Raw genomic sequence first — 12,812 nt, forward strand, 5'->3', positions numbered from 1 at the left:
CCACCGCACCACTGTGCCCCGCGCGACACACACCCTGGCCGCGCGCCACACTCTCGCTGGCTGCGCTCGCCCCGTCTGCTGCCGCCTATCCCTTCGCTCGCCCCGCTGTCGCGCCCCTGCCTCGCGCCGCCTCCAGTCGTGGCCATTTTCTGTCGTCCGCCCCCTCAGCCACACCGGCCGCATCTCTGCCCTCCACCGTCGGCCGCTCGCCTCGCCTGTTGCATGTTGCTTCCTGCTGCTATGCGCTGCTCTACCGCTGGTATTGTTGGGGAACGTAGTAATTTCAAAAAAAATCCTACGCACACGCAAGATCATGGTGATGCATAGCAACGAGAGGGGAGAGTGTGATCTACGTACCCTTGTAGACCGACAGCGGAAGCGTTAGCACAACGCGGTTGATGTAGTCGTACGTCTTCACGGCCCGATCGATCAAGCACCGAAACTACGGCACCTCCGAGTTCTAGCACACGTTCAGCTCGATGACGATCCCCGGACTCCGATCCAGCAAAGTGTCGGGGAAGAGTTCCATCAGCACGACGGCGTGGTGACGATCTTGATGTTCAACTGTCGCAGGGCTTCGCCTAAGCACCACTACAATATTATCGAGGAGTATGGTGGAAGGGGGCACCGCACACGGCTAAGAAAATGATCACGAGGATCAACTTGTGTGTCTAGGGGTGCCCCTGCCCCCATATATAAAGGAGCAAGGGGGGAGGAGGCCGGCCCTAGGAGGGGCGCGCCAGGGGAGTAGGATTCCTACTCCTAGTTGGAGTAGGTTTCCTCCTTTCCTAGTCCAACTAGGAGAAGGGGGGAATGGGGGGAAGAGGGGAAGGAAGGGAGAGAGGGGCCGTGCCCCAAACCCCTTGTCCAATTCGGACTGTGCTTGGGAGGGGCGCGCGCCACCTCCTGGTCCTTCCCACTAAGGCCCATTAAGGCCCATTGCTTCTTCCTCGTATTCCCGTAACTCCCCGGTACCTCTGAAAATACCCGAATCACTCGGAACCTTTCCGATGTCCAAATATAGTCGTCCAATATATCGATCTTTATGTCTCGACCATTTCGAGACTCCTCGTCATGTCCCCGATCTCATCCGGGACTCCGAACTCCTTCGGTACATCAAAACTCATAAACTCATTATATAACTATCATCGAAACCTTAAGCGTGCGGACCCTACGGGTTCGAGAACAATGTAGACATGACCGAGACATGTCTCCGGTCAATAAACAATAGCGGAACCTGGATGCTCATATTGGCTCCCACATATTCTACGAAGATCTTTATCGGTTAGACCGCATAACAACATACGTTGTTCCTTTTGTCATCGGTATGTTACTTGCCCGAGATTCGATCGTCGGTATCTTAATACCTAGTTCAATCTCGTTACCAGCAAGTCTCTTTACTCGTTCCGTAATACATCATCTCACAACTAACTCGTTAGTTGCAATGCTTGCAAGGCTTATGTGATGTACATTACCGAGAGGGCCCAGAGATACCTCTCCGACAATCGGAGTGACAAATCCTAATCTCGAAATACGCCAACCCAACATTTACCTTTGGAGACACCTGTAGAGCACCTTTATAATCACCCAGTTACGTTGTGACGTTTGGTAGCACACAAAGTGTTCCTCCGACAAATGGGAGTTGCATAATTTCATAGTCATAGGAACATGTATAAGTCATGAAGAAAGCAATAGCAATATACTAAACGATCGGGTGCTAAGCTAATGGAATGGGTCAAGTCAATCACATCATTCTCCTAATGATGTGATCCCATTAATCAAATAACATTCTTTGTCTATGGTTAGGAAACATAACCATATTTGATTAACGAGCTAGTCAAGTAGAGGCATACTAGTGACACTCTGTTTGTCTATGTATTCACACATGTATTATGTTTCCGGTTAATACAATTCTAGCATGAATAATAAACATTTATCATGAAATAAGGAAATAAATAATAACTTTATTATTGCATCTAGGGCATATTTCCTTCAGTCTCCCACTTGCACTAGAGTCAATAATCTAGTTCACATTGCCATGTGATTTAACACCAATAGTTCACATCATTATGTGACCAACACTCAAAGGGTTTACTAGAGTCAATAATCTAGTTCACATCGCTATGTGATTAACACCCAAAGAGTACTAAGGTGTGATTATGTTTTGCCTGTGAGAGAAGTTTAGTCAACGGGTCTGCCATATTCAGATCCGTATGTATTTTGCAAATTTCTATGTCAACAATGCTCTGCACGGAGCTACTCTAGCTAATTGCTCCCACTTTCAATATGCATCCAGATTGAGACTTAGAATCATCTGGATCAGGGTCAAAGTTTGCATCGACGTAACCCTTTACGACAAACCTTTTGTCACCTCCATAATCGAGAAACATATCCTTATTCCACTAAGGATAATTTTGACCGCTGTCCAGTGATCTACTTCCTAAATCACTATTGTATTCCCTCGCTTAACACAGTGTAGGGTATACAACAGATCTGGTACACAGCATGGCATACTTTATAGAATCTATGGCTGAGGCATAGGGAATGACTTTTATTCTCTTTCTATCTTCTGCCATGGTCGGGCTTTGAGTCTTACTCAATTTCACACCTTACAACACAGGCAAGAACTCTTCCTTTGACTGTTCCATTTTGAACTACTTCAAAATCTTGTCAAGGTATGTACTCATTGAAAAAACTTATCAAGCGTCTTGATCTATCTCTATAGATCTCGATGCTCAATATGTAAGCAGCTTCATTGAGGTCTTTTTTTGAAAAACTCCTTTTAAATATTACTTTATGCTTTCCAGAAAATTATACATTATTTTCGATCAACAATATGCCGTTCACATATACTTATCAGAAATGTTGTAGTGCTCCCACTCGCTTTCTTGTAAATACAGGCTTCACCGCAAGTCTGTATAAAACTATATGCTTTGATCAACTCATCAAAGCGTATATTCCAACTCCGAGATGCTTGCACCAGTCCATAGATGGATCGCTGGAGCTTGCACATTTTGTTAACACCTTTAGGATTGACAAAACCTTCTGGTTGCATCATATACAATAAATCCATTAAGGAATGCAGTTTTGTTTATCCATTTGCCAGATTTCATAAAATGCGGCAATTGCTAACATGGTTCGGACAGACTTAAGCATAGATACGAGTGAGAAACTCTTATCGTAGTCAACACCTTGAACTTGTCGAAAACCTTTTGTGATAATTCTAGCTTTGTAGATAGTAACACTACTATCAGCGTCCGTCTTCCTCTTGAAGATCCATTTAATCTCAATGGCTTGCCGAACATCGGGCAAGTCAACCAAAGTCCATACTTTGTTCTCATACATGGATTCTATCTCAGATTTCATGGCCTCAAGCCATTTTGCGGAATCTGGGCTCATCATCGCTTCCTCATAGTTCGTAGGTTCGTCATGGTCAAGTAGAATGACCTCCAGAACAAGATTACCGTACCACTCTGGTGCAGATCTCACTCTGGTTAACCTACGAGATTCGGTAGTAACTTGATCTGAAGTTACATGATCTTCATCATTAGCTTCCTCACTAATTGGTGTAGTAGTCACAGGAACATATTTCTGTGATGAACTACTTTTCAATAAGGGAGAAGGTACAATTACCTTATCAAGTTCTACTTTCCTCCCACTCACTTCTTTCAAGAGAAACTCCTTCTCTAGAAAGGATCCATTCTTAGCAACAAATGTCTTGCCTTCGGATCTGTGATAGAAGGTGTACCCAACAGTCTCCTTTGGGTATCCTATGAAGACATATTTCTCCGATTTGGGTTTGAGCTTATCAGGATGAAACTTTTTCATATAAGCATCACAATCCCAAACTTTAAGAAACGACAACTTTGGTTTCTTACCAAACCACAGTTCAGATTGTGTCGTCTCAACGGACTTAGATGGTGCCCCTTTTTAACGTGAATGCAGTTGTCTCTAATGCATGATCCCAAAACGATATTGGTAAATTGGTAAGAAACATCATAGATTGTACTATATCCAATAAAGTACGGTTATGATGTTCAGACACACCATTATGCTGTGGTGTTCCAGGTGGCATGAGTTTGTGAAACTATTCCACATTGTTTTAATTGAAGATCAAACTCGTAACTCAAATATTCGTCTCTGCGATCAGATCGTAGAAACTTTATTTTCTTGTCACGATGATTTTCCACTTCACTCTGAAATACTTTGAACTTTTCAGACTTATGTTTCATCAAGTAGATATACTCATATCTGCTTAAATCATCTGTGAAGGTCAGAAAATAATGATACTTGTCGCGAGCTTTAATATTCATCGGACATCATACATCAGTATGTATGATTTCCAACAAATCTGTTGCTCGCTCCATTGTTCCGGAGAATGGAGTCTTTAGTCATCTTGCCCATAAGGCATGGTTCGCAAGCACCAAGTGATTCATAATCAAGTGATTCCAAAATCCCATCAGCATGGAGTTTCTTCATGCGCTTTACACCAATATGACCTAAACGGCAGTGCCACAAATAAGTTGCACTATCATTATTAACTTTGCATCTTTTGGTTTCAATATTATGAATATGTGTATCACTACGATCGAGATCCAATGAACCATTTTCATTGGGTGTGTAACCATATAAGGTTTTATTCATGTAAACAGAACAACAATTTATTCTCTTACTTAAATGAATAACCATATTACAATAAACATGATCAAATCATATTCATGCTCAACGCAAACACCAAATAACACTAATTTATGTTCAACACTAATCCCGAAAGTATAGGGAGTGTGCGATGATGATCATATCAATCTTGGAACCACTTCCAACACACATCGTCACTTCACCCTTAACTAGTCTCTGTTTATTCTGCAACTCCTGTTTCAAATTACTAATCTTAGCAACTGAACTAGTATCTAATACTAAGGGGTTGTTATAAACACTAGTAAAGTACACATCAATAACATGTATATCAAATATACTTATGTTCACTTTGCCATCCTTCTTATCCGCCAATCACTTGGGGTAGTTCCACTTCCAGTGACCAGTCCCTTTGCAGTAGAAGCATTTAGTCTCAGGCTTAGGACCAGACTTGGGCTTCTTCACTTGAGCAGCAACTTGCTTGTTGTTTTTCTTGAAGTTCCCCTTTTTCCCTTTGCCCTTTTCTTGAAACTAGTGATCTTGTCAACCATCAACACTTGATGCTCTTTCTTGATTTCTACCTTCATCGATTTCATCATCATGAAAAGCTCGGGAGTCGTTTTCGTCATCCCTTGCATACTATAGTTCATCACGAAGTTCTACTAACTTGGTGATGGTGACTAGAGAATTATGTCAATCACTATCTTATCTGGAAGATTAACTCCCACTTGATTCAAGCGATTGTAGTACCCAGACAATCTGAGCACATGCTCACTAGTTGAGCGATTCTCCTCCATCTTTTAGCTATAGAACTTGTTGGAGACTTCATATCTCTCAACTCGGGTATTTGCTTGAAATATTAACTTCAACTCCTGGAACATCTCATATGGTCCATGACGTTCAAAACGTCTTTGAAGTCCCGATTCTAAGCTGTTAATCATGGTGCACTAAACTATCAAGTAGTCATCATATTTAGCTAGCCAAACGTTCATAATGTCTGCATCTGCTCCTGCAATAGGTCTGTCACCTAGCGGTGCATCAAGGGTATAATTCTTCTGTGCAGCAATGAGGATAAACCTCAGATCACGGATCCAATCCGCATCATTGCTACTAACATCTTTCAACACAATTTTCTCTAGGAACATATCAAAATAAACACAGGGAAGCAACAACGCGAGCTATTAATCTACAACATGATTTGCAAAATACTATCAGGACTAAGTTCATGATAAATTTAAGTTCAATTAATCATATTACTTAAGAACTCCCACTTAGACGGACATCTCTCTAGTCATCTAAGTGATCACGTGATCCAAATCAACTAAACCATGTCCGATCATCACGTGAGATGGAGTAGTTTTCAATGGTGAACATCACTATGTTGATCATATCTACTATATGATTCACGTTCGACCTTTCGGTCTCCATGTTCCGAGGCCATATCTGTATATGCTAGGCTCGTCAAGTTTAACCTGAGTATTCCGCGCGTGCAACTGTTTTGCACCCGTTGTATTTGAACGTAGAGCCTATCACACCCGATCATCACGTGGTGTCTCAGCACGAAGAACTTCCGGAATGGTGCATACTCAGGAAGAACACTTCTTGATAATTAGTGAGAGATCATCTTAAAATGCTACCGTCAAACTAAGCAAAATAAGATGTATAAAAGATAAACATCATATGCAATCAAAATATGTGACATGATATGGCCATCATCATCTAGCGCCTTTGATTTCCATCTCCAAAGTACTGTCATGATCTCTATCGTCACCGGCATGACACCATGATCTCCATCTTGATCTATATCAATGTGTCGTCACGTGGTCGTCTCGTCAACAATTGCTCTTGCAACTATTGCTATCGCATAGCGATAAAGTAAAGCAATTATTGAGCGCTTGCATTTTATGCAATAGAGAGACAACCATAAGGATTTTGCCAGTTGCCGATAACTTTAACAAAACATGATCATCTCATACGACAACTTATATCTCATCACGTCTTGACCATATCACATCACAACATGCCCTGCAAAAACAAGTTAGACGTCCTCTACTTTATTGTTGCAAGTTTTACGTGGCTGCTACGGGCTTAGCAAGAACCAATCTTACCTACGCATCAAAACCACAACGATAGTTTGTCAAGTTGGTGCTGTTTTAACCTTCGCAAGGACCGGGCATAGCCACACCCAGTTCAACTAAAGTTGGAGAAACTGACACCCGCCAGCCACCTGTGTGCAAAGCACGTCGGTAGAACCAGTCTCGCGTAAGCGTACGCGTAATGTCGGTCCGGGCCGCTTCATCCAACAATACTGCCGAACCAAAGTATGACATGCTGGTAAGCAGTATGACTTATATCGCCCACAACTCACTTGTGTTCTACTCGTGCATATAACATCAACACATAAAATCTAGGCTCTGATGCCACTGTTGGGGAACGTAGTAATTTCAAAAAAAATCCTACGCACACGCGAGATCATGGTGATGCATAGCAATGAGAGGGGAGAGTGTGATCTACGTACCCTTGTAGACCGACAGCGGAAGCGTTAGCACAACGCGGTTGATGTAGTCGTACGTCTTCACGGCCCGATCGATCAAGCACCGAAACTACGACACCTCCGTGTTCTAGCACACGTTCAGCTCGATGACGATCCCCGGACTCCGATCCAGCAAAGTGTCGGGGAAGAGTTCCATCAGCACGACGGCGTGGTGACGATCTTGATGTTCAACTGTCGCAGGGCTTCGCCTAAGCACCACTACAATATTATCGAGGAGTATGGTGGAAGGGGGCACCGCACACGGCTAAGAAAATGATCACGAGGATCAACTTGTGTGTCTAGGGGTGCCCCTGCCCCCATATATAAAGGAGCAAGGGGGGAGGAGGCTGGCCCTAGGAGGGGCGCGCCAGGGGAGTAGGATTCCTACTCCTAGTTGGAGTAGGTTTCCTCCTTTCCTAGTCCAACTAGGAGAAGGGGGGAATGGGGGGAAGAGGGGAAGGAAGGGAGAGAGGGGCCGTGCCCCAAACCCCTTGTCCAATTCGGACTGTGCTTGGGAGGGGCGCGCGCCACCTCCTGGTCCTTCCCACTAAGGCCCATTAAGGCCCATTGCTTCTTCCTCGTATTCCCGTAACTCCCCGGTACCTCTGAAAATACCCGAATCACTCGGAACATTTCCGATGTCCGAATATAGTCGTCCAATATATCGATCTTTATGTCTCGACCATTTTGAGACTCCTCGTCATGTCCCCGATCTCATCCGGGACTCCGAACTCCTTCGGTACATCAAAACTCATAAACTCATTATATAACTATCATCGAAACCTTAAGCGTGCGGACCCTACGGGTTCGAGAACAATGTAGACATGACCGAGACATGTCTCCGGTCAATAAACAATAGCGGAACCTGGATGCTCATATTGGCTCCCACATATTCTACGAAGATCTTTATCGGTCAGACCGCATAACAACATACGTTGTTCCTTTTGTCATCGGTATGTTACTTGCCCGAGATTCGATCGTCGGTATCTTAATACCTAGTTCAATCTCGTTACCAGCAAGTCTCTTTACTCGTTCCGTAATACATCATCTCACAACTAACTCGTTAGTTGCAATGCTTGCAAGGCTTATGTGATGTACATTACCGAGAGGGCCCAGAGATACCTCTCCGACAATCGGAGTGAAAAATCCTAATCTCGAAATACGCCAACCCAACATTTACCTTTGGAGACACCTGTAGAGCTCCTTTATAATCACCCAGTTACGTTGTGACGTTTGGTAGCACACAAAGTGTTCCTCCGGTAAACGGGAGTTGCATAATGTCATAGTCATAGGAACATGTATAAGTCATGAAGAAAGCAATAGCAACATACTAAACGATCGGGTGCTAAGCTAATGGAATGGGTCAAGTCAATCACATCATTCTCCTAATGATGTGGTCCCATTAATCAAATAACAACTCTTTGTCTATGGTTAGGAAACATAACCATCTTTGATTAACGAGCTAGTCAAGTAGAGGCATACTAGTGACACTCTGTTTGTCTATGTATTCACACATGTATTATGTTTCCGGTTAATACAGTTCTAGCATGAATAATAAACATTTATCATGAAATAAGGAAATAAATAATAACTTTATTATTGCCTCTAGGGCATATTTCCTTCAGGTATGCTGCTGCGCCATGCCCTCAACACCGCCGTGGACAAATGTGGCAGAGGGATTGTTAATGGAGTACGAGAAGGAGGTGGCGGAGAAGGTGTGGAGAGGCAGGAGGTCTAGGGCGGTGTCACCTGGCTGTGGTGGAGGTGTTTATGCGAGAAGGAGCCGGAGTGGAAGGAGAGGTCACAATTGGAAAGAATCGCAAAAAAATCATAACCCGAAGATCTCAGTTCAAAAAAATGCTAATATCGATGGAGGGGTGATTTCCTTCAATAGGTGGAAAACATAGGAAATATTGGTTGTTATCAAGCAAAGGTTAAAATTTAGGAAAGTTAAGATTTTTCAACTGATTTCTATGCAAATGGGGTTTTATTGTTTGGTAACGTGATATCAGTACCTGCCCGTTTGTGACATGTCTGATTATGAAAGTTTGCAAATGTTAAGAAACTATTTATTGGGAGGAAAGTTGTGACGTGTCTGTTATTTGTTTCCTAAAACAAATTTCACTAATAAGAGAAATCGATTGATTTAGATAAGTTAGGAAAGTTAGATTAAAATGTATTATTTGTTTTCTGAAAATCTGTTATTTGTTTCCAAAGACAAATTGAACCAATAAAAGAAATTGATTGATTTGCATAATTTAAGGAAGTTAGATTAAAATGTATTGTTTGTTTCCGGAAAATCTGTTATTTATTCCCTAAGACAAATTGAACCAATAAAAGGAATCGGTTGATTTGCATAATTTAAGGAAGTTAGATTAAAATGTATTATTTGTTTCCTGCAAATCTGTTATTTGTTTCCTAAGACAAATTGAACAAATAAAAGGAATGGATTGATTTGCATAATTTAAGGAAGTTAGATTAAAATGTATTATTTGTTTTCTGAAAAACTGTTATTTGTTTCCTAAGACAAATTGAACCAATAAAAGAAATCGATTGATTTGCATAATTTAAGGAAGTTAGATCCGTGATTTGTTATACGTTAGGAAAGTTCTGGTTGTAATAAAGAATGGAGAGAAAAATAAACCGATGGACCAGGGTGGAAGGGGGTGGTGGGAGGAGAGACGAAAAAAACCCAGCGAAAATAAACCGCGGAGACGATTCACCAACTCGTTCATTAGAAGTAGAGATAACACTTGGTCAAAATTAGCCTCGAAAAACGATTATGCCCTATATAGATGGAAGGAGGGAGTAGCATTTTCGCTTCTGGCCACTAAATTTTTGCTCCAGCTCCGTTTCATTCAACGAGATGGCACAGAGACTAGTGCTGCCAAGAGCATTTAAATCCAGACCCCCATTTTCTTCTTAAATGTCTAAAACTTCTATTCGGTTAAAAAAACTTTAACCAAACCGGCCATTTATTTTATCCCTAAACACCCGAACTCACCGGCATACCTCAAATCCTTCTTAAATCTGAGGATGATATCAGGCTGGTCACGCCGGGGCCGGTAATGCTACACATACAAGAGATTACAGGCCTTACAGGATGTGTTTAAGCTGTCAAATTGTGATTGAATTAAGGTTAGGTTGGGGCCCCACCCACTTAAAAATCGGAGGGGGGCATGTTTGGTTGGTTAGGAAGGAGCCTCTAAAAGTCTGTAGGAGCCCGTACGTTTAGCATTTTTGCGCCCGGGCACCCCACTCCATGTCACAGCCCTCCCACGTGGTCCCACATGCAGCCACACACTCCTTTGTCTCTCTCTCATCTCTCTGTTGGCCGCCCGCGTCCTAGCCGCTTCATGCCCACCAGTCGTGCGCGTCCTAGCAGCTGGGTGCACGCCGCTGCTCGCGTCCTGGCTGGCCGCCCGCGTCCTAGCCGCTGCGTGCATGCTGCCCGCCGGCCGCCCGCGTGCCCGCCGCGCCTCGCTTCCTAGCCGTCGGCGTCCTAGCCGCCCGCGTGCCCGCCGCTGCTCGCGTCCTAGCTCGCCGTTATGTCCTAGTCACTGCGTGCCCGCCGCTGCTCACGTCCTAGCCATGCGTGCCGGCCGGCCGCCCGCGTGCCCACCGCTGCTCCCCTCCTGGCCACGTCCGGTTTGTGCAGCCCGGCCCGCATGCTAGCTAGCTAGTTAGCTGCGAGCCGCTGGCCACGTCCGGTGGCTTGCGTGCACAACCGCTGCGTGTGCGCTCGAGCATGTGCCCGCGGAGCGTTGGAGCTCGCGCGCCCGTGAGGATCAGCGCCGGAGCTCGCCGCCATGGTCGTTACCTGCTCTGGCGAGGTCGCACGCAGTGCCTTGAAGTAGGGAGAAATATTTGAGGTGCGTGATTATTTAAGACAAAATATAAGGGTTAAAACGGACAAGCCCGGCTGCTGTCCAGACGTGTCCGCAAACGTTTGAGGGATGAGATTTGCTTATTGAGGCCGACAGGCCGTAAATGCTCTAACAAGTTCGAGATTCCAGAGTCTCCAAGCAGGGCGCAGCTAGCCAACGGGTTACGAAATGCTCAGAAATTAAACCTCTTTCAACGCATGAACCCCGCAAAACAGCTAGTAGTACTAGACTAATCTGCAGGCTCTTTTTACTTGGCAAAGTTACACGGTGGTCGTAGTATATTACTTTGACGAGAAAGAGCCGGTAATTATAATTAACTAATAGTCAAACGTGCGTGATGCCTAATTAGCTTGCCAATTACGACTAGCGCGTAAATTTGGATTTGGACCGAACTAATTCTTTGGCAGTGAGTATATATATGTACGGGGCTGACAGCTTGATATCGACTGTGACGTGGCCGGCCGGACAGGTTGTACTACGATACTGCTGCCATCGACCACCATGCCCGGCTCCGCTGTGTTGCTGATCGGCGCCTTCGTGACCGCGCTTCTCGGCGTCTCCCTCTCCACCGTCGTCCTCTGCTCCAACCGGCGCCAGGCGCACCGCGCGTCGCCGTCACAGCGCAGCTTCGTCAACCTCGAGCTCGGCCTGGGGCGACCGCCGTGCGGGATCAACGAGGCCGTCCTGGCCGCGTACCCGACCACGGTGTACTCGTCGTCTGCGAGGCGACGGGGCGAAGGCCAGAGCCAGATGGCTGCTGCCGCCGCGTCGGCCGATGGTGACCAGCGGCCCGAGGAGACGGACACGAACACGACATGCGCGGTGTGCCTGGCGCAGTACGCAGACGGCGACGAGCTCCGGTGGTTGCCGGGGTGCCGGCACACGTTCCACCGGCTGTGCGTCGACGAATGGCTGCGGCGGCGGCCGAGCTGCCCGCTCTGCCGCACGTAGCCGCCTGTGGCTATCGACTCCTGAACGGTCACGGCGTCCTTATAGCGCCAAAACGTGTCGTACGAGGTCGAGAACTTTGCATGTCTTGTAGGGAGCAACATACGCGACGAGTGCATCTACGTCCGCGCCGGAAGAAATGTCTCACGGAGCCTCCATGCACGCATGCATGCACTAGCTAGAGCAGAGTGTAGAAGAGGAACACGGTAGACGGTAGTGCATGCGTCTTGTATTCATCCCTTGGCACATCATCTTTGTTCAGTGTACAAACAAAACAAACAAACTGCCTAGCTAATGCCCGAGATAGATTGCCTGTCATGTCGTGTCGTATCGTGTCGGGACCATTCCTAGGGCGGCAACGGATGGTGTAGCTAGTTCGCGTACGTACATGTCTCCTGCGTATTACGTATGGAGCCACACCCGCCGCGGAGAGATAGGAAAGTACACCGCAATTCTCTTTTAGTTGTAATCCGGTCAGGCAACTATCCAGCTCAGTTTTGTGTAAAGTGTGCTTGCACATTGACCGTGACAGAAAGCTGGGTGGAAGAAACTCCTAGCTTTTTGGTGAGCAACTTCTGACTGATGATCCAGCAAATGCTTTTATTTAAATAAAGCTCTCAATATTGCCTGCAAAAAAAACATACAAAGGAGGCAGATCATTGTGATTCGTCAGGATGCAGACGATGCAGCGATTTCGGTCATGTTTACTTTAGTTTTTCTTGTCCAAGCATAGTAATATATCATACAGGTAATTTGTGCAACTCTATAATGAACTATTTCTATTTCTTCTCTTGCTTTCTTAGGCTCTT

At 45.1% G+C, this 12,812-nt stretch overlaps 1 protein-coding gene across 1 annotated transcript; it reads left to right on the top strand.

Annotated features, from left to right (window-relative positions):
• The first annotated feature begins 11,341 nt into the window (after positions 1-11,341).
• Positions 11,342-12,533, top strand: LOC147967755 (putative E3 ubiquitin-protein ligase ATL45). The gene has a single exon (XM_087522537.1). It carries the CDS (start codon positions 11,557-11,559, stop codon positions 12,004-12,006), a length of 450 nt encoding a protein of 149 aa, XP_087378663.1. The 5' UTR covers positions 11,342-11,556; the 3' UTR covers positions 12,007-12,533.
• Positions 12,534-12,812: the final 279 nt, after the last annotated feature.

Source organism: Triticum urartu, chromosome 5A (assembly GCF_056163025.1).
Source record: "Triticum urartu cultivar PI428250 chromosome 5A, HENAU_Tu73, whole genome shotgun sequence".
NCBI classification, from domain to species: domain Eukaryota; kingdom Viridiplantae; phylum Streptophyta; class Magnoliopsida; order Poales; family Poaceae; genus Triticum; species Triticum urartu.

Coding starts and splice junctions, on each gene's coding strand:
- LOC147967755 (XM_087522537.1), top strand. CDS start 11,557: ATGCCCGGCTCCGCTGTGTTGCTGATCGGCGCCTTCGTGACCGCGCTT.